This window comes from Ceratina calcarata, unplaced genomic scaffold, assembly GCF_001652005.2.
Source record: "Ceratina calcarata isolate Rehan_Ccalc_2016 unplaced genomic scaffold, ASM165200v1 scaffold203, whole genome shotgun sequence".
In the NCBI taxonomy this organism is placed as follows: domain Eukaryota; kingdom Metazoa; phylum Arthropoda; class Insecta; order Hymenoptera; family Apidae; genus Ceratina; species Ceratina calcarata.
In genome coordinates this window covers 419,181-441,620 of record NW_017141919.1, presented here as the reverse complement: position 1 = coordinate 441,620, position 22,440 = coordinate 419,181, and the positions used below count along the sequence as shown (strand labels likewise).

Below are 22,440 nucleotides of genomic sequence, written 5' to 3'. Positions count from 1 at the left end.
TCTTCGTAAAACAATCAAACAAATTTCACTTGCAGTACCTCCAATTCATGAATTCGAGTCTACGGCTGTAAAACCAAAAAGAGATTTAAACTCTCAATAAATTACAATAAAAACAAAGTTTAAGGTAAGGAACATAAAGAAATATTTATTCCATAATATAGTGAGTCAATTCTAGCGATTTTGTATTACACTTAGTTTTAAATTGTCTTGACAATAAAATAAACTGATTCGCTTATCAGTATGTCCTGCTGGTCCTTGGAAAGTCAGCGCAACCAGATAGGGAAGATAAGAAGAAAGGACGAAATGTGGAGATAACGAGCGGTGAGAGCGAGCAAACGCGAGAACTTTTGCACGAGGGAACCACCACCTTATACGGCGGCGACCCGGGCGTCTAAATATAAAGGCGCCCGTCGTCCCGACACTCCTCTCTGTTCGAGCGGGCATGCATTTCGCCGCGAATCTCTTCTCTCTTGCTAGATGCGCGAGCCACGATCACCGATCAGAAATCCTTGGAATTTCCCTAATATCTTTTTAAGTTAGCGAAACTAATTTATTCTGCAATGTAATTTTCCTCATCGTAAATGAATGTAGTATTTCATGTAATTGGATTACATATTCTTATACATGTTATGTAATTTTAGAGACGACAGATATATTAAATTGATCATTCATATACATATTTCAGTTGTTGACAATTTTATTGGATTGAGAAAGATGGTATGTTTATCTTCTGTTGAGCGGAATATTTAAATAGGATTTTCATCTGCAAAGTTCAATTGATGATGTTAGCCTATATAGCCAATAAATTATTGGAACCAGATTTGTATTTCTTCATTCGCGAATAATGTTTATTTGATGTAACATTATTTTTATTGGCATAACATCAATGCATTGGATATTTCTCCTTCGACGAAGGCCAGGATAACTCACTTACCTACATCTGTCCATCCCCATAGCATAAGTTATATGACCTATATCATAGAATCTATATTCTACATCTACCAAGAATAATAATCATTCTAAAAAGAAGTTTTCTATCAAAAGAATTTGACTGATTCTGATGTCCATGACGACCTTGTCCTCGTATCACGCATGTATTTCGGGTAACCTACGACTGCGACGCTTATTATTGGCTCGTGTTAACTAACTAACCGGCGATCTTCGATGAACCTTCGCATTATAATTTTCACCGCAAAGACACAGACGCGAAACTCCTCAACTATTAATAAACTTCAACCTTTGCGTTATTCTAACTGATTTCCGGATTCGATCTTCTTTTTGAAGGCTCCGCCTATCGTTCTAACGCGTTCGCGTGATGATGAAACACAGCGGCCAGAAAAATGGTCGATGACGAACGGTGTGGAATAAATAAAAATGTATGACGGGGAGAGGGTATGTGACGACGAACGAGAAGAAAACAAGATGACGCGAGAGAGCTAGGTCGAAACGTTTGCAGGATCTTCGTGCACAAGTAGTCAATGTCTTAGCGGTCTGTCGGCCAGGCAGACCCTGCAAACCCGAGAAAACCGGGCCGACCAGAGGTATTTTTAAAACTGCCACTCTACGGTATCCTCGGATTGTACGAGATAAAGATTCGGTGATTCAGTGGCTCTTGCGATCACGCTCTTCCATTGGAAATGAATTAAACTGTCTTTTTACAGATCATTGCTAACTTGGTATAAGCAAGTTATTTTACTAAAATCTTCTTGCTCAAGGACTTGAACCTTTGATTTTCATTTTCCTTCTTTTTAGGTTTATGATAAACCAATACAATTATTTGCGCAATTTGATCCATGCTAAAGAATGTACAGGGGGTGAATCAGTTATAATATGAAATTGCTTTCTTATATTTTACTCTACAGCTTTAGAAAACGAATTCTCCTTTAAGAAACTATGTGAATATACCACATGTCTTATGCTAAGTGTATAGAAAGATTCTTTTGGTCAAATTAGTAAATAATTGTTTATCTTAAATAGTAGTTTACTTATTGATTTATGCTTCATATAAAAATGCTTCATAGACCTTGTAATGAAAATCATGTAATTAATAGTAGATTTCTGATTAGACACAGTCAGGGTATATTACGAAAGGATTCGTTCCAAAGGGTAAGGGATTGATTGACTTCGCAGACGGAAATCAGGCGGGAAAAAAAAGATGAAGATGATGGCTCGCGTGGTTTGGCTGTGGGGTGAGAAGTAGAGGGGCGTCTTCGGGGTTTGGCGGTAGTGACAATGCCAGTTCCTCGCGAGCGAGTTCGAGTCGAAGACGACTATCGAGTGAGACGAGCTGCCAGCCCTGGCTCATCGTGTAGTGCCTAGTGAAACGAGATGACGGGCTCGCGGCTGCGACCCGCGTACTTCGTGGGCCTCTTCCTGGCCCTTCTAGCCATCGCCTTACAGGGTGAGTCCCGACCCCAGATCCTTACCTCCCCAAAAACCAGATTTTACCCCACCTTTGCCTTATTCATTCTTTTTCTGTTTGGAGATTCATCAGAACAAATTGCTTTTAATTATTTCTGCCATTTAGATATGAAATGGTCCTTTGGATTTTTATTTCCACTTCGTAACATCTAATTTAATGATTGCAATTATAATAATTTTTTAAAGCATAGTATTTATTTCTTAAAACATTCGTTTTATTTACCCATTTCTGTTTTGATTGGAAGTTTTCAGATATTATTACCTCAGATTTAGAAGATAATTCAGTTTTCTCTTTATCGTTTATCCTGTAAAAATTGAAATTCAGGGGTTTTTTAAGGCAAGATTAATAATTCCCAATCTCGATTGCAATCCTAGACCTGCGCCGACATCATCATTTGTTTCCGCGTTATTTTTAACGGGCCGTCACGCGACGCTTTTTTAGAATGCACCTGCTCGACGCGACGTCGTTCAATTATATAAAGCGAGGAGCAATGTCTTGCATGCGTACGCAACGTACGTGATTCACGATAGATATCTTTCGGCAGAGGTAATCGTTATTGTTACCAGCTGAAGATCGGTAACCGGAGTCAATTTTTCAATCCGTTTATCGCGCGACGTCAGCGGTCGTCGGATTTCTAGAAGTTTTCGTCCGGACGATGATGTTGGATGACGCGCTGACGAACGTGTGACGATTGATGAAGGTCAATGTTACGTAAAGTCACCGGTCTGCGTCATCGGTTCCTGGCTCGTCGAGCCTCTTCTACATCGAGCAGACGCGCGCCCGATCGAAACCGATGAACCTGCGATCCGTCCGTTGCATCATAGCCAATTTCTCTTGTCGATACACTCTCTTGTTCACGGTCGAATATTTCTTCCGTTCGACAGCACGTGTAGTTCGCGTTCTCTTCCGATTCATCATTCTACTGCATTCCGTACGCTATATCGAGAGTTTGGAAAATTTCCCTATAACGTAGCGTTTCCCCAACATCCTATTTTTGATGTTTAATCTCACGAACCGATATGACAATTATTCGTGATCTTTTTTTGTTCATACAATGATCATTTTTTTATTTGATGGATTGGACGTTTTATTCTTCAAATAATAACTCAACTTCTTTCACGTCGTTTGATATCACAATTTAATAAAAATGTAAGATACAACGATCGACCACTTAAAAATTATTTGATTATGCGGTTTGAATGTGCGGTTATAGGCGGTAAACAGTGTTTCAGATTTCAGTTCGGTTAACGAAGCGAAATGGGACAGCGATCGAGTAAAAGGTTTTGATCGCGGATTCAAGGATTTGTTATTTTGGGAATCGATGGAAGTCGACTGTCAACAACTTGCAAATAATTACATAAGGAGAGACATAAATCCGTGCCAGATTCGTTCTACATTCTATAAACCTGAACGTGAATTCCGTTTAAAGCGATACTTGATTTCAACTCCTGGCTGATAAAAAATGATAAGAGACATCACAGTTGGTCTTCACTAATATTTATAAATCACAAATTCATAATTAAATACAAATACTTTAAAACTAAAAATTGATTATTTTACAATTTGATAAAAAAAATATTATAGTGATATACTGTCGTCCATATTTCTAATAGTGTACAATTAGTAGAAATGAATTACAAACGTATTTGTTAGTTCGGGTTTCATTTTAAATCCAACTGCAACTGAGACAGGAAAATTAAGGGAAAAATTAGTACGACTGATGAAGCAGGTAATGTCTGAATACCCTTCAGCAAAATAAAGACGAACAAATGATACCATTTACCGAGATTACCATTAGACAAACGAATGATAATAAATTCTTTTGATAAATCATTCGTACACGCAGTTGGACATTATTAATAAACGTACGAGAACCGTCATACATTTTTGAACGATTCTAACTTTTAAAGCAAAAAGATTAAAGACTATACATGCCACAGAGCACGGAACAAGACTCGAGATTCTATCTTTATCCTTGGTGGTTATGCTTGCCAAACGACAGCTGCTTACCTCTACTTCCATTACCCGTATCTTGACATTTTCACGGATTATTTTGCAACAAGTATAATTTCAAGATATATCGCCATCTTACAGATTACCGCGTTCTAAAATTAATATTTTTCATGTAAATCAGTAATAACTATTCTTTGATCATAATTCACTACCACGTTCGCTCTCATTACGCTTTACAAAGGAACCACCCAAAAGAACATTGCAGTTTATTTTAAAATGACAAGGTGGGGGTAAAAGATTGGAAAATCAAAAAGTATCTAGAGCTCTGCAAGCCAATAGATCTTTTCGAAGACGCCGGTTGACATCACAGAAGACAAAAGGATCGAGCAGTAAAATGATAAAATCTCGTGCCAAAAGTACCAGCACGTGTGATGTAACGACGAAAATTTACGGCCGGTACATGCACTTCGTATTTTCTTCTCGTTTGTACCTATAGACCAATTAAATTTCACTTCGAAAATTGCGTCACAGCCGACGAACAGGAAATCTGATCTTATGCGAATTCTTTGGAAAATCTCGAATATACTTGAATATCTTCTATTAATTTCTATCCTCCAGTCTGTTGTTTACGCGATTGACGCAAATGTACGGTATTATACCGCTGCTACATGCTAGACTACTTTCGGAACTGACGTTCATACAGGAAACTCGTGAATATATTTCACCCCTTAACTGAGTTGTCAATGTTCTATATTGTTTCCATTATTCCGAATTCTCATTCATAAGAGTTCGAAGAATGGTAATTTATCATATGGAATCTCGGTCAAAGCCGATTTCAACTCTTTCGCATCGAATAACGATAAAAATACGTTTCGCTCATCCAATATATAAATATTTTCAAGTGTTGCTCGGCTCGAAGCCGCCTACTCGCCGCTAAAGTTAGAAACCGGCCTCCTGGTCCCAGGTACTGCTTAGAAAGATGATATCGACATTTTCATCGACCGAGTACGTTTCACGTACGCTACGTGACACAAAATTCTACATTCTAATGTAAACAATCGAGCGCATTCATGAATAATTTACATTAGAAATCGGAAAAACATAGTTAGAGCAAAATTAAAGATTCAATGCCTGCTCAAGTTTAGGTATAGAGAATTTTTATTCTATCTGTGATTAAGTTTTTCATGTGAACCTGTTAGTTAGGCCAGGTGATATTGATCGTTCATAACTCAATTGAAAATATAAGAATTCTTTTTGTGGCTATGATATTGTTCTTAATATGCAACTGTTAGTTGAATTAGATTAGATTCATTGGCTAGCTGAGTTCATAATATGCAAAAATTATCATTGTGTCTATAACAGAGAATTCTCAATAACCGATTGACTAGTTCTTGAAGAACGCCTATTTTTTACTAGCCGCTTAAGCCTCGGTCAGGCATGATTGTTGTCTCCGAACACCTGTCATTGTCCGACCACGCGCTCGACCCGAGCTACTGCGTGTAACGACTTTGACAAGATATTGCGTCACCCGGGTCAGATATTTTCGGTGGTCGCGTGGCGTTAAACCCTCTTCTGCTAAGCTCCGTGCTGGGTTATCTAATACTCCGCGGCTTCTTCTTTTGGCACCGCGTGTTTAGCATAGCGGGAACCCGCGAACAAAATTCCTGGCAGCCGAAGAGTCGGCGTACGAGTCAAGCCAATCGCGGAATCTTTACAAAACTACGAGACCGGAATACCCGTTAATTGTTCTTTAGCATTATCACGTTCCACGGGCAACTATTAATTTTTCTGATAATAAATCCTTGAAACCGATCAATGCTAATTGATCTGGTGATAAAGTTAATGAATCTGAGGCTAAAATTATGTTTCAGGAGTGCAAAGCGAAGAAGAGCTAGAGGTGCCATCGGAGGATCTGTGCCGGCCGTATATTGAGAAGGCGTTGAAAGATCTCGGTACAGGTAATGTCAAACTGGCGACGAATATTCAGCCGGAGCGTAGCGATTTCTAGAATGTTTCGTTTGAAGGATCTTTGGAGCAGACCAGTGCCGAGGCAGGGACCGACGCAGATAAAGAGAGCCAAGAGGAAGATGTGAAAGATGCAAGCGAAGAAGTAAGCATAATTGGTCCATGTCTTTTATTTTTTGTTTCTTATGCATTAAATTGTAGGAAGGGGAGCCAGCGACCGATGCCTCGAAGGAAGATATAGAGACTGAAGAGGAAAAGCCGGCGGAAGCCGATGATGCAGAGAGCGCCGAACAGGCTGAGGAGGCTAAGACATCGGAAGGGGCTGAGCAAGGAGAAGAACAAAGTGCCGAAGCCGAAGGAGGTACGATTAACTCGTTAAACTAATCTAAAAACAAGTCTAAATCTACTCTGAATCTTCTAGGAGAAAGCGAACAGCCGGAAGAAAAATCAGAAGAAGCGGACAAAGGAACAGAAGAAGATAAAGAGTCCGTAGAACAGACAGAAGAGGGGGCTGCGGATTCCGAGCAGGAGGAAGCAGAAAAATCTGGTGAAGACGCGCAAATAGAGGAAGGAAAGTCTGAAGAGGAATCGCAAGATGCTGGAAAATCCGAGGAGGAGACAGAGACTGATAAATCTGGTGAGGAAGCGGAAGCTGGAAAATCTGGCGAGGAAGCAGATGCTGGAAAATCTGACGACGAGGCAGAGGCTGACGATGGAACATCCGACGAAACGCAAGCCGAGGGAGATTCGGCTGAGCAAGCGAAAACCGACGAGGAAAAATCCGACGAAGAAGCCAAGACGGAAGAGGTGAAGTCCGAGGAGGCTGAAAGTGAAACAATCGATTCGAAACCGGAAGAAGAGACCGATGAGGTGACAGAAGCTGCTTCTAAGGAAGAAGAAGAAGAAAAAGAGGCTAGCAAGGACGAGGAGGATGGCCCATCTGAAGACCAAACGGAGGAGGCAAAGGAAAGTAAAGAAGATCAAGGCGAGAGCGAGGAAGCTCAAGTGACAGAAGAAGCCAAGGAAAGTGAAGAAACCACGAAAGGTGAATCGAAGGAAGAGACAAAATCCGCGGAAGACGAGGAAAAATCCGCGGAGAAAGGGACCGAGGAGGAGAAAGAAGACGAAGAGGAGGGTAAATCAACAGAAGAGGGAGAAAAATCAGTAGAAGAGGGCAAATCAGAAGAAGAAGCTGTGAATCCGAAATCTCGTACCAGAAGAGAAGTTAGCGAAGAAGGTGCTGGTGAGGGTGAAGGTGAAGATGAAGGGTCAGATGAACCAGGCCAGAGCGAGGAAGAGGAACCTACCCCCGAGGAAGACTTGATCCAAGAAATAGTGGTTCCAGAGAATTTACGGCCACGGGATCACATTAACCACTTGTTGAAGCTAGACGAGGAAAATGAAGAGAAGGAACGGGCTATTGAGAAGATCGCAGATGTTATATTGAAGGAGCTGAAGAGGGTTTATGACAATGCTATCCAGCCGTTGGAATCTCTGTATAAATATAGAGACCTCAGCAATAGGCATTTTGGTGGTACGTATGAAAGAAATTTAGATAATCGATAAAATATTTAAAACCGGAGACTGTTTATTATTTCAGATCCCGAGATATTCTCCAAGCCGCTAGTTCTTTTCATGGGTCCGTGGAGCGGTGGGAAATCTTCCATCATAAACTACTTGCTTGACATGGAGTACAAGCAGACATCGTTGAGAACAGGTGCGTAAGTAACGATAAAACAGAGATATAGTGAGAATTTGTTGTGCGATGATGCTTCGATTACCTCACGTATTGACGCTTAACCAAAAGCCGCATTCTATTACAAAAACGTGAGGAAACAAAAAAATAAAAGAACAAATGCTGTAAAAGATTTAGTGGTAGTGGCATGCTAGGAGCATGAATGTACAGATAGTGTTTAGGTGGTTTGAGAGAATGCTTTGAGGAGCAATGCAAAACGCCAAATGGAAATGACACAGGAGCCGAGCCATCACCTGCCTACTTCAATATTATAATGCACGGTGAGGAAGAGGAGATACTCGATGGTACGCAGCTAGCTGCCGATTGGACTTTCTCCGGACTGCAAAAATTCGGCCAGGGAATGCTCGATCGTCTCAAGGGCTTACGACAACCCAATAAGTTGTTAGAAAAAGTAAGTGGACAATGTCCATCAACGTAATTCGTTTGATAAAACTGATCAAATTAATAATATAGGAGTAAACAACACGATGCAATGTGATTCGAGTGATTTGTATCTCATCAGGTGAATATCGTCGAGATACCAGGAATTTTAGAAATTCGAAAACAGGTCCAACGTTTATTCCCGTTCAACGACGCGTGTCAGTGGTTCATCGATCGCGCGGATATAATATTCCTGGTGTACGATCCATCCAAATTAGACGTTGGACCAGAAACGGAAGCGATTCTTGATCAATTGAAAGGAAGGGAGCACCAGGTAAGCTTCGTAAACGAGTTTCAAACTTGTCGGCATAAATGTAATGAGAACTTCCGGACACAGACACGGATCATTCTTAACAAAGCTGATCAAGTAAAACCAGAAGAGCTAATGAGAGTGCAAGGCGCTCTGATTTGGAACATATCCCCGCTAATGTCCAGCGCCGAGCCACCGATCATGTACTCCACATCGTTATGGTCGTTACCGTACGAGGCTGGTGCACCGACCAGGCTACTGTATGCCCAAGAACGTGCATTCCTACGCGACTTGCGTACTGCCATCGACAAACGAGTCGAGCATAAGATAGCGAGCGCCAGAAGATTCGCCGTAAGCCTTTCTGTTTCATTATATCTAGATTTCGGATTTTTATGTAAAATAAAGGATTAAAAAATGAAATTTATATGCTTTTACTTGCAAAGTATTACAGCATGCGCAATGTTCAAATGCTAGCATACTTATAAATGCATAAAAATCCGTAGTTTATTATATCCGAATATTCTTTTACACATACGCTGTGTTTATCGTCTCCAACCATTGTTGTAGGTACGAGTGCGCAATCATGCTAAAATGGTAGACTGTTACTTGACAACATATTACAATCACAAGACGTTTTTCGGAAACAAAAAGGAGATAAGCGACAAGATTATCGAGAATCCTCAAGATTACCACATATACGAGGGCTTGAGCACTCTGAAAAATATATCGCGCTACGATTTACCGGATCCGGACGTTTACCGAGACTTCTTCCGGTTAAATCCGCTATACGACTTTCCGCTGCTGAGCTCCACGTGCACTTACTTCCGTGGATGCCCGATCAACAGACTCGATGTCGCGATCGCCTACGATCTGCCGGAACTCGTGGGCAAATACAAGAAATCAGTGGAGCAGGTCATACACGAGTACGAGACGAGTCCCCCTAGTTGAGTATTCGATCAGACATTCTGAGACAAAGCTCTTGATGCCGAGTACGGGGTGAGAGCGAATTGTACAAAACACGAAGAGTAATGAAGTGAGAAGGAGAACGCTAGTGTAAGTTCATTGCGGTACAGAGAACTTTTCTTTCCCAGCTGAAAACAGAAACTACGTAGTAGAGTTGGATCGCCGTTAGAAATCCAACCGGATATTCGGACGAAGAGAAGGGTCTGCGAAAACCAAACAGAAACTCTCCTCAGAAAACTATTAATGCGCGACGACGTTTCAAAGGCGAGAAGAGACACAAGTAAGTAGGTACCTATTCTCGGAGCGAAGATATGCTGTAGGTAAACAACGTTTTGGTGACACTACGAGGCAAACAATTCGTCACCGATGGTACGCTTGACTCGAGCTTAAGAATATTAGTGGGGACGAATTGTGAGTTGGAAGGCAGGACGAGAGTTGCCATTCCGACGAAAGAGGAAGGGTAGTGAGTTTTTTCCCTCGGATGTGTTCCGGAAAACGTATCAGAAAAAGACGATGGGTCCTATCGTCGGTCACACCGATGCGAAACTACAGTGAACTCGCGCGATAGACTTTTTTTTTGAAACTTAGTGTGTAATGGTTGTGCTAATTATAGTACAACGCTGTGACGTGGTCAGACGTCGAAACGACACGCGTCGACGTAAAACATATTATAAGTATGTAAAATAAAATACATAAAAATGTTTCCATTGAGAAAGAGATAGGAATGATCTCTTTTTGAGGCTTTTTTGTGAAATACCTTGTATAAACGAATTGTGTTCTTATTAAAAGTAATGAATATTTATTTAAAAAGAGAGAATCATTAGTCAGTCATATGATAATAACTCCCTATGTTGATACGGCGAATAATATGGTAAACGACATTTGAAATGTAAATGATTATATTGTTTGTTTTAGTAAAAAATTTGATTTTTAATGTACCCTGTATATGTTAAATGCCTCATATGAATCATTAATCGTTTTCAGTGCATTGTGTTATTAATGTTCATACGTGTGATTGATATTATTATTATCTCAGTTACTATTACTTCAATTAAGTTAAGTGCCGAAGTTTTAATAGACTTAATTTATGTATTTTTCAAATAGGAATATATATATATTATATTTGCCATTTGTGTAAACGTGACATCTCGATCCCAAATACAAATCATTTACAAGAAGTAAGGAATAATAAAATTTAAAATAGAAGACATTAAACGACAGGAAACTTAGAACTAATTTAAAATGAGGATTCGTAATTGATGTTTCAACATTGAACATAGCATGCAATTTTTAGTTTAAAGAATTTGATGAAAGTACTTACGTTCGGTGTAACTTCTCGTAGCCACTCGTCAGCCTGCTCGTCGAAGTCGAATTTACAAGCGAGCCTCAAATTGTTGGCTGCCGCTTCGAAGTTGCCAAGCAAATGATAGGCCCGTCCCCTAAATTTGTGTGCTGCTGCGCTGTCCGGATTCAATTCCAAGGCTCGATCGCAATCACGAATGCAAGCGTTAGGCTTATTCATTAACAGAAACACTTGGCCACGCTTTGCATAGAGCAGTGATGCTTGTGGATTTAACAAAATTGCTTCTGTATATAATTCTATAGCTTTCTCGTAATCTTTCTCTACAAATGCCGATACTGCCTCTGCCCGCTTAGCTTGAGACTCGGCTATTTCCTCTTCTGTCGGTTGCAAAGTGGGATTGCCCATTTTCTGATTTACATCTGTATCTGGCTCTGATATATATAAAACATTCATAGTTAATTATAGATTAATGAAACAGTATTCAAGCAAGAACGACAAAAGGATTTAGGCATACCGACTACTCCAGTCATATCGAGTTCAAGATCACTTTCTTCGCTTTCTGGCTCTGGTTCTGGTTCTGGTTTCTCAGATGCCGTTTCCTTTGGTTTTTCACGTGTTGACTCATCTTCTTTTGGTATATTTCCTCCAAAATGTTCAACAAATGCTTTTATGAACGAGAACTCTGGTTGATGTAATACCGAAGGATTGACTAGGCACATATCAATGAACGTTTTCAACTGTGTAAGGAGTTCTGGTTTCAATGGAACAGACATCTTGGTATCTGCAAACACTGACAATCGAGTTATGCAAAACGTTCGGCCTAAGAAAATTCCAGTAACCGTGTAAACACGCAGAACAATGGTTATCGTATTTACGTCAAGTAAGTAGAAAGTTGTATAGAAAAATTGGAGCGTTTACTAATGTATTTTAAACTCAATAATAGTATATGGATCCTCTAAAAAAAGATAACGAATTACGGTTGAAATTGTACCGGTAACGAATGAGTTGTAATATCGAAGTTGGATACTTACTGCTATTAGTATACAAGGCTGAACGGCTGAAGCACTGCTGTGAAAAATGCCTCATAGAGACTTCCCCTCTTTTCGCGTTCCCCACCACTATTCCCCTCTTGCGTCTTCGTCATGCTCTTCGCACTAGTGATGACTAGAACTGCTACTTCGAGTCACTCGTGATTCGATCACGTTTGTTCCCAATCACGGTGATTTTTCACAGTGATTCGTGATTTTCGTGATCGCTTCTAATTGGTGTAGAGAGAATCTGCTACTCGCGCAGCGTGCGCTTCACGTGAACTGCGCGCATTTAAAATAATAGATGATAAGGTAGAGAAAAGTGATGAATAGATTAGTAAATTAATTATTCGCAATTACGGTCGTGACAGTATAATCACGACTCGTGATCGTGATTTTGTGATCACCGTGAAAAATCACGGTTAGTGATATTGAACGCCATCTCTATTCAGAAGTAATGTATTTGTTTCGTACACGTAAATTTTAAGCTGAATTTATTCGCGAGAGGTGAATAATAAGAAGAATTGCAATTACTAAATTAATTCTCTGCCGAGTATAACAAATTGCGCAAGACACAGATTCCGACTAATCATAAAGTCTGATACACAATACCGTTCGTCGCTCACACACGATTATTGTGCATCTGCGTAGATGTGTGTCCGCAGAAACATCTGACTGGCTTTGAAAAAGTAAATCGTGGTTGCAAAAGGGAAAAGTAATACGAACGATACGATTTAATTGATATTAAATGTGAACAACAATATAAAATACTGTAGAGCAGTATGTATTTTGAAAATAAACAGTGAGCTTTCAATATTTGGTTGATAATCATACTGTGGATTAAGGTTGAATATTGTAGAATTGTCAGTAGAGTAGCAGATGCCTGTTATTGAGATATTCGTATAAACAAATAAAGATAATGAAGAGATTCATGTGTATTTGTATTTTATTGTACATAACCTTTTATCTGAATTTTCCATTGATTTCTATTTATCGGACTTTCAACCGTGGCAAAATTGTAATTTAACTAAAAAATGCAATAAATAAAAGCTGGCTGTACATACAATTGCTTACGAGTAATAATAACAACAACGACTCATTTATCCCATTATATTTTCTAGCTTTATTATCTTATCACTATGAACTAAATAAATTGCAGTTAAAATCCTCATTATGCTACAGACAAAAATATGATCTAATATTTACAAATGAGGTGTGTAACGTAAGCTTAACAATAAGTCCTCCAAAAATTTGATATTGTATCGACAAGTTCGTTACAAGACGGCACAGTATGTGGACATACCTTATATCATCCACTCTCATTTTAAAAATTATCAACAATTACAAGACGGTTCTTCACAGTTGCACATCAAGTCTACGTCGTAGAAATTACTTTTACTTTTATAGAAATATCCAGCCACGCCGCGCCGCAACATATTATTTTATGCTGTGCCCTATTGTAAGAAATTGGTTTCACCTCTGCGCAACAGATAACAAAACTCTATATATCATTGGATAGCCGTTGGGGCAATCCGTTGAAAAAATTCTAACTCCGTCGTCGTTCAATTTAATAATTGTTCGTCACGCTATTTACATAGTTAATCGTTACCTAAAAGTTAGCGGTAAAATAGATAAACGTCTATCCTACACAGAATCAATGCGGTAGAGATTAATTTTTAAAATGAACATTACAAATTAGAAAGCAGAAGGGGAACTCGAGATGCCTGTTCGTAAATCCAATATCGTTAGAATAAGAAATGAAGATGTCATGTACACAGTTAATATGAGAGTATCCTTGCGTGAATGAATATGGTATTTTTTTTTTCTCTTTATCACTATATGATTCCTCGTTTAGAAACGTTTACCATTGTCGCTTTTATGGCATGATAATACTCCTTACTCTATGTTACATGTATGATAAGATATTTGACTGCGTTTTAAATGATACAATTACATAGAGACGCTTGGCAAAAAGTAACGGTAAGTCTCGTTCAGCAAACGCGAACACAAGAGGGATGTGTGAGATATCAAACAATTGTCATTCACCATTGCTCGTTCTTAGCGTTTTCCTATTACATTCAGACAAAATTAACACGCAGGTAAATTAATCGTCGATACAAGTTTGGTGTTCTCTTCTCTTCTTAAAGAGATCTCAATTCGTTTTTTGTTTCATTTCCTCTTCAAATTATTTTACTTGAATCAATATATGGAAGAATTTGTTAACATCGGCTTTATTAACATAAAATCTACAAAAATTCTTGCGTGTTACATTCCGTTACACTTTCCTTTTTTTTTTTTAACTTTAGCATGCTGTATCACCTGTTCCACGATTTTACACGCATCGATAATTTAAATTATGATAATAAATAGGATAGTTTTCCAAATAATATATTTACCATTCGCCATATTCTATGTAGGACGGCCAGTTGAAAACGTTTTATACATCTCCTTTTGATCAAAGGATTAAAAGATTTTCCTTCCTTTTCTTTTACCTCGAAACCATTTCCTCCGAGAGTAAATCAAACATTTGATTGCGTAAATTATTCTCCTCGTTAATAATGAAAGGAAATAAGAATTCAGAGCAGGAAGAAGGAAAGAGAAAGCGATTTAACGATTGCATTTTCAGCAATTAAGCTCAAAATTATTAGACGAGTGTTCTGTACTCATATCTTTCTCTTTTACCCTTCGAAAACAATTTTCACGAATTCGCGCAATCCTAAGTGTTCACAAGTACGCGCGTACATTTATGTATCGCGTGAATAGAAAAGCTTTCGCCTACAAAAATACTGTCCTCATCAAACTGCATGGATAAAACGTGAAATCAATAAAGGGGATTATTTGTCACATTGAAGAGAGTACAGAGAGTTGTCAGAGAATAATTTTGTACACAGCAACAACATCGCCGTTTGGTTCTAAAGAGTTTGAAAGTGTCACGCGCGAAATTTGTTTTTCACGGGTCTCGAGTAAAATCATTACATTCCGATTTCCGTATAAAATTATAGTTCGCTTTGTACACTTTATTATCATTCTTCATCTCATTCTTTTTGCATTTTCTCTTTGTCGTTAAATCGTGAACGTCAATAAAGACCGTGTGACTTTGCCTATCTGCGTTTGTGTGTATCGGATCACAAAGGTGTGTTCGCTAAAACTTTTCCTCCAGCTATGACGTATATTATTTTAATTACAATTGTTTCACCGAATACGATTAGATCGTAACGTAACTGTGATCGCGATATTTTTAACATCGAATAACACGGAATACGATTTCTCTTCGTTAACGCGGTTCAAGTGGGACGATTAATTAAAAGGAGGGCAGGGAGGGTAGTGAAGTGAGGGGTGGGGTCGACTTCAAATCCAAAGGTAGATAATTTGGAATGTTTACGCGCGAAGCTCCTCTTTGGGTCGAAATCCTCTTTTGACGAGGGTCGTTTTGTGTATCATTTTGATTTCGCTAGATGATGCGTTCACAACGATCTACCTTGCCGGAGCAGCGATAAAATTATATTTATATTTCTCGTATAATCACTATCTGGAGTATCGTGGCATTCTTTTTTCTTTAAATATACATTATTATCGTTTCGTTGATCCGCCAATATCCTCTTTCGCGATCGATAAAATCTGTCTGACTAGCGATAACAATGCTCTAAATCTGATAGATGAGAAATGCCGATGCGATGCGTTTGATTAAGATTAACATGAATTGATTACGGCTTTCGATTCGCGAACGAAGAATCTCCTTTGGCTTATGAAATTTAATCTATTTCAGGCCTCGTCTTCCTTGCCTCAATTAAATATAATGACACAGAGAAGAGACCGTTTAGCAGCGGAGTCATGCTCATTCCGTACCAACTTGTAACTCCGGCCTCGGCGTTTCCTCGTTTTTCACGTTAGGCAACGAAAACCTGTAATCAGCTCATATCTAGATGAAAATGACGGTGACGATCGTCCGCGAACCACGTATCATAGAGTTCGCATCGTAACCGGTGCTAACTAGCTGTAATAGTTGGTCGGTCACGATGCACGTGTGACGGCGTCCTCAATGAATAATCAAGAAAGAAAAAGAAACGTTTTGTACGTCGGGTTGCACGATGGTATCATGTTATTACGCGCGCGGTTTGCTCGGGAAAAACGCGTGTACAAATAAACCTATGATTTGATTCTTAACCGCTAGAAATTTTGATATGATGTAAGTATGTGTAAGTTTTTAATATTCCTCGTAGACTGTTTACCGTTATTAATATTATCGTTATTATTAATATTACCGTTATTACTTGTTTGTTGTATTTAAGAATACCATTTTATTTTATCATCTTTCTCGTTTAAACAGCAAATAGAGTGAGGCGTATAGTTTTTATATATAATACACTATTTAAGTTCATTCCATTTTTATTTCTTTTTTTCTCTTTTTGTAAAGTAATCCCTCTTCTCACGCGATCTCTCGGAGTCCGATTTGTCCTCCTTTATTTTTCTGCCCCCTTTCTCTCTCTCTTACTCATCACGTTTCGCGCTGATAGGTGCGACAGAGTGTTCATTTTTTCTCATTCCGATTGCATTGGTGTGAGATCATCTTTATATTACGGCGAACGGAAACGAGAACAAAGGTCATCGATGTTCAGAGAGAAAAAGACGGGAGTCGTGGCCGATGGCGTGGGTGTTAACAACCTTGAAAATATCTCTTTTTCTTTATTCAGAAAACTGGTTCGTCGTCGATAGTTCTTCTTCCCTAATCGGAACGCTTCCACTTCCTTTTTACGTGTAGTCTACATCGCGCCGCAGCGTTCAAAAATAACTGTTACGACAGACGAGGTGAAATTTCGAACGATATGCTCGAAGAAAGCTGGCAAGTGTTTAGATAAAGGGCAATTTTTCCGATTTCAATGAAGTTCTAATATGTTGTAAGGAGTCACGTTCCAACAACGTATTAAAAATATAAACGGAATATCGGGGAAGTTGCTCTCTATCTGCAGATTCACCGAAAACTGTCCCTACCAACTTCGAGGTTCGTTCGCTCAATCCGCGTTCACCTCGCGTTTCGTCAGTTTTCTCTATCTCTTCAGCGAGACTTTAAAGTAATATTGTAACGTCAAAGGAACTGTACAACAAGCTTATTACAGAGCGAGTTCTTCCTTCCTCCCTTCTTTCCAATACATGCATTTTTTTTACCACGACTTAATAATCGAATGAATGTTGGCGTAGGATTAATAACCCAGTGTTTAGTATTTGGTAATTAATAGTTGCGTTAATTGAAACGCAATGATCGTATCTGCTTCTGATAGTCCACGTGTTCTCCTGTATCTACGTGATGTGTTTATTCGCAACTCTTTTAACTTACTAGCTAAACAACTTGTTACTTTTATAAACAGCATCCGTTATACATAGATTATCTATGCCTTAACGATACTCAAGAAGATGAAAAATAGGGAGAAGGAAAGTGATGGTAAAGGAAATATGAACAAAGAACGAAGGCAGCGACGAATCAGTAGATAAAATGCTAAATCATAGCGCTAGCCATTCCCATAAACCTATCGTCGTATCTATACGCATTCGAGATGCCAGAATCGCAAACAATCTCATTATTCCTGTAAAAAAAGAATCTATTTACTCGTGTGTTTGAATATAAGATTAAAAAGCTGGATAAGAAATGCTGCACACAGTAACAACATTATCGTCTTTAATCTTATACATCTCCTCGAGACGCTATCTCGAATTTTTCAATGACACTTAACGGCACGATAAATATCTTCTTTCTTCAATTTTCTTTAAATTTCAAAGATTCGAAAGCAAATTGTACGGAACATTTCGAATTAACAACAACTCCGTTCATATTTAACTTTTTTGGAACACACTTTTTGTCAGAGAAAACAGTTCTAATCGATTGTTGTTCAGAAATATTTTTTAAATATGATGCACAGGTTTATGAGTCAGGCAGATACCGATCCATCTCGGACTGTGCAAGGGACGCATTGTCCATCGATGTTCTGTACGACAATAAATTAAATAAACGTCCAACGATATCGCTCGTCTTACGATGAATTTCGCTACATATGAGAACATTACATATATATATATATATATATTATATACACGTGTGTTATGCATTGGTAAGAGTCATAGTGTCATAGTACATTATACAGTAGCATAGTTGAGTATAGAATAGGCTACAACTTATCATAAAACGTGTGTGGTTTGGTTGGACCTAATCTAATAATAATAGATATAATAGTACTAATAATAATAATCATCATCATCGCCATAATCGGATACTTTCGCCTATAATGTTCGAATTGTTAGTTTTGGGTCTACGAATGATTTCTAGGCCCGATCAATTAAAAATGGACGGGTGGAAACAGAATAAAAAGGAAGAGCGCGGAGTGATGTAGTCAAGCGAAGGTTCGAAGAAGAAGGGACGTTTGGGGCAAAGGGAAGGGAGAGAGCGGGGAACAACGGTGGAAAAGAAGTGGAAACGAAGGAGCTAACAGGAGATATATTTGAGATTTTATTTAATCATAACTACCATTAGAGATCCAATGTTCTGTTTTCTCCTCTCTGTAATCTTATTCCGGAAATACTAAACTCTCGAAGTGGCGTCATAATATTACTTTAAATTCACGATAAAGTCTATCCTGTGTATGAGAGTTTAACTGCGTGTCAACATGTCTCATACCATTATATATATATATATATATATATATAATTTCATATATATATAATATATAATTTTAATATAATAGTATGTATAATATATAATTATATTCACTACCTGCATATATCACAACATAAATTTATCTCTCTCTCCCTCTCTCGCTCGCGCGCTCTCGTTCTCTCTCGCTCTGTCGATCTCTCAAACGCGACACATTCATTCGTACGTTTAAACATACACGCGGATTCCGTCTACAATAATAATTACTATTTAAACGCTGCAGTATAGTCGGATAGTGGTTGAGTTTCTAAGCATCGTGTAGCGCCGTTCGAGGAGAGAGCTTTCGAATTATCGCCCGCGAAACCGTTTCCTGTAAGTGCTAATCTCCTGCGACGAACAAATTTACCTTACTTTTCTTTTTCAACAAATGGTGTTAATTACCAAGAGTCGAGGCCCTCCGATCAAGAACCCCGACGTCCCTCGAGACGCGTAACTTCCCCTCCCTGGAACACGGCGAAGGGCTAAACGGCGATGTCTGTGTCTCGACTCTTGTCGTTACGCGTTCCCTACGCCTATTACTTGAACGAGGTCATCGATATCCCCGAAAACGAGCTCTCCTGTTGCGAGATTGCTCGCAAATAGATTTCCAGTGCAAACAGACTGAGTACGTATCTACCAGCGAACAAAACAAGATACACAGCTCTTTATGCTTATATGGTTCGCCATCGCTTGGTTCTGGTCATGAACTTTTTTCGGGAATAAGATGTACAGGCGTTTGTCACAGAATTTCAATCTATAATTTTTACTTTGCTCTTTTTACACAAAAGGTGAAACGACATGGGACGACGATAACGATGTTCGAATTTGTTCACCTGGGACGGCGGACAACGTGTTTTCGTTGTTTCAGCGTGCGCCACGGGCGAACAGACGTAAAACTTGTTCTTGGCTTGGCTCTTTCTCTCGTTCTCTTGTATTCTTCTCTGCTCCGTTTTAATTAATGCGAATCGGCGAAGAGGGTGCGACAACTTGATTTCTTTTTTCTCTTTTTTTTTCCTTTGCTACACTGCTCACGAGGCTCAGCCACTAACAATGATACACCGGCATCGAAACCTTAGAAACCATGGCTCAGCTTTGAAGAACGTGGGAGCTGGCTCTCATACGGAACGACCTCAAAATATATCCAGGGCAGCCGACGTTTTCTTTAAAGTATGCGACAGGAAGCTGAGCAGCAACTACTCCCTCCGCCTTTACTTTTTTGCCTCTGATCTGTAACAGAGAATTATACGTCCCGTTATTTCTATCCTAACAGTAAGACGACACGGGAGCCCTTTCTTACTCGTTACTCATTTTTCTTAGACACTTTACCCCGGTTGCTTCAGTTAATTTAGAGCTCGGACATTCGAGAATTCAATTTATTTCCAATCTACCACATTTTACGGAGTAAAACGCTTAATCACTTGCTATAATTCATACTGATAAGGCTATACGTTACTGCGGATGCCACGAAGAATATAAAAGGACATAGGAACAAGGAGCACGCGAACGAGCTGTATATTTAAATCCCGCGTTACGCAGCGTGACACGTGCGTTTCTAAATATTACGTTTCCGTTGCTGCCGGTCGCGATTCTTTTCTGCGTACACGAAAGGACCGCTGTCCTCGACTTCCGTCAGCGGATCGTAAACTGATCCAACCTTTCATTCTAAAGTAGGAAACACGGGATTAGTAACTTGACTTGTCTATGGCATAATGAATGCACTTATTTCGTCAGGGACAATGCGACGTAAACAGTAATTAAAATACCGTGGCAATAATAATAATAATAATAATAACATTAGATAATGTAAAATTAGCTGTTAGAATAGTATCGTGAATAATATATCAAGATTTATACATAGAAGTACCGTGAATTTTCGCTCGAGATTTCCCTTTCGAGTTCCTAGTTGGGGGAATGGCAATGAGTATCTTGGATGCGTACTGTCAAACTTTGGATTTTGGATATCTTGAACAGGATTTTTATTGAGGATTTTGTTAATCGAACTCGTGGTAGAGGATGTGTTCGGGCTGGATATGCATGTGCTCACCGTTAGGTAAAAGACCTGCAATTGTTAACAGATTGAAGACTTATAGTTATGGTCGTGTTCTTGTGAATTCTTTATTGTATACATGAGATTACTTTTATGCTATATAAATTTAAATCATAATTTATTCAGAGTCCTCCTGAATGATTAAAAGAAATATAACGTTTGATTAAGAATTTTCTAACAAACTTCTAATACTGAAATTTATTATTCTTATCCATTGCATTAATAAAATTATGATCAATAATGAAGCTCAATTACGTAACAAATATATCATTTCCACAGTTTTAAACGCGAAGACTGTTCCATTCAACAAAATGAATTTTAATGGTGTAACTGCAGATCGAAACCGTATCGCGAATCTCGAATGAGTTACGCAATCGACGTTGCGCATCTTTTCCTTGCGTAACGTCGAACCTAATTACCGTCGACAATGGTCGGTTAAAAAGCGTTCTGGAAATGGACACGGAGCGAGAGAGCAGCGGGAGTGCGCACAAATTTGCACGAGGAATGGGAAATATCGTTGTTATCTTGAGTGCGCATCCGACGCATAGAATTAAGTTAAAAAGATTAACGTACACGTTTGGGAAAGAAAAACAATGTACTCGAGCGTGTGCAAACATCGTTGCATGTTTTTGCCACCGGGCACGTGAATCGTGTACGTTGAAATTAAGTCATCGCATACTCACAGCCCTTCTTTCGCGTTGGGTCGTTTCGACCCTTCCGGTATACGCAGGATGAAGCAATAAAAATAATCTTACAATTACCTTTCAAGCTGAGAACTCAGTATTTTTCAGATAATTCTAGTTGCGAATGAAAATAGTACAAACTAGATATACAATTTGATATATTAGATTATTGCATACAAACTGTCCAGAGTTTTACAGTGGCTACAAAGAGTATTTGTATATATTTTAAAACGGAATAACTCTTTTCATATTGGACCAAACAATAGAATCTTTCGTGCTAGAAGACTTAATTTACTACGTAATGTGTAATAAAAATTTGTTGAAAATTCTTACTGGTCGGAATTGTGAAATTTGCGTTTTTTAACTTGTTCAAAAGGGTTTGTAATAAAAATTTGACACATTTCGTTTTTAGATCTAAGTTGTATGCACGTACAAAGTTCCATAAAAATCGTTTAATGCTGCTATGAACTACAAGCAACTAAAAATTTTAAAAACTGCAGGCTTTCATGACTTCTTGCCTACAACTGAGATTAATTAAAGCAAATTTTTTATGCTTTTCATCGGTTTTTATGAAACTTTGCACGTGCGTACAACTTGCTTACGGGAGGTAATCTACAAACGGGATATTTCCAATGTTCATTAGAGATCCGAATGGAAAAGTTGCGAAACGCGATATTTACTTTTTTTCGCACTGTTTTTTCATACATCACATAATAAACTAAATCTTCCAACATCCCAGAAAAACTATCTTGTTTGGACCAATGTGAAAAATATTATTCATAGTCACTGTATATTGCAGCAAACATTTCGTATGTACGCACGTAATACTTTTCCTTTAACGAATTTCTGATCGGTGGAACGAGCCACACGTCTCTACTTGGGTACGATCGTTCGAATTGAACAGTGCTCTGACATGTTGGCTCGGAACACAAAGGGTCTTTTATTTGAGCCTCGCAGGAGAGGGTAAACAG

General features: G+C 38.8%; 3 protein-coding genes across 5 annotated transcripts in view; 1 reads left to right on the top strand and 2 right to left on the bottom strand.

Annotated features, from left to right (window-relative positions):
• LOC108622065 (putative protein FAM10A4) overlaps nucleotides 1-12,759 on the bottom strand; it is a 15,003-nt gene extending 2,244 nt beyond the window's left edge. Inside the window, exons 1-4 of one of the 3 annotated variants that reach the window (XM_018019722.2) lie at nucleotides 12,064-12,757; nucleotides 11,908-11,987; nucleotides 11,547-11,822; nucleotides 11,051-11,463 (exon numbers count right to left, since the gene is read on the bottom strand). In XM_018019722.2, the coding sequence (XP_017875211.1) occupies nucleotides 11,051-11,463; nucleotides 11,547-11,805 (672 nt within the window). In that variant the 5' untranslated portion in view covers nucleotides 11,806-11,822; nucleotides 11,908-11,987; nucleotides 12,064-12,757. Of the gene's footprint in view, nucleotides 1-11,050; nucleotides 11,464-11,546; nucleotides 11,823-11,907; nucleotides 12,015-12,063 lie in introns of those variants that run through there. The other 2 variants (XM_018019721.2, XM_026811194.1) reach the window with 2 other exon arrangements.
• On the top strand, nucleotides 2,225-10,712 carry LOC108622063 (sarcalumenin). The gene is made up of 10 exons (XM_018019718.2): nucleotides 2,225-2,401; nucleotides 6,247-6,333; nucleotides 6,400-6,485; nucleotides 6,542-6,701; nucleotides 6,762-7,874; nucleotides 7,941-8,057; nucleotides 8,258-8,487; nucleotides 8,599-8,790; nucleotides 8,854-9,117; nucleotides 9,334-10,712. Exons 1-10 carry the CDS (start codon nucleotides 2,329-2,331, stop codon nucleotides 9,712-9,714), a joined length of 2,703 nt encoding a protein of 900 aa, XP_017875207.1. The 5' UTR covers nucleotides 2,225-2,328; the 3' UTR covers nucleotides 9,715-10,712.
• Nucleotides 12,760-12,988: 229 nt separating the features above from the next.
• The window catches only part of UBL3 (ubiquitin like 3), a 97,071-nt gene continuing 87,619 nt past the window's right edge, over nucleotides 12,989-22,440 (bottom strand). The window contains exon 4 of the mRNA XM_018019728.2: nucleotides 12,989-19,966. Within this exon, the coding sequence (XP_017875217.1) occupies nucleotides 19,902-19,966 (65 nt within the window). The 3' untranslated portion in view covers nucleotides 12,989-19,901. The remainder of the gene's footprint in view (nucleotides 19,967-22,440) is intronic.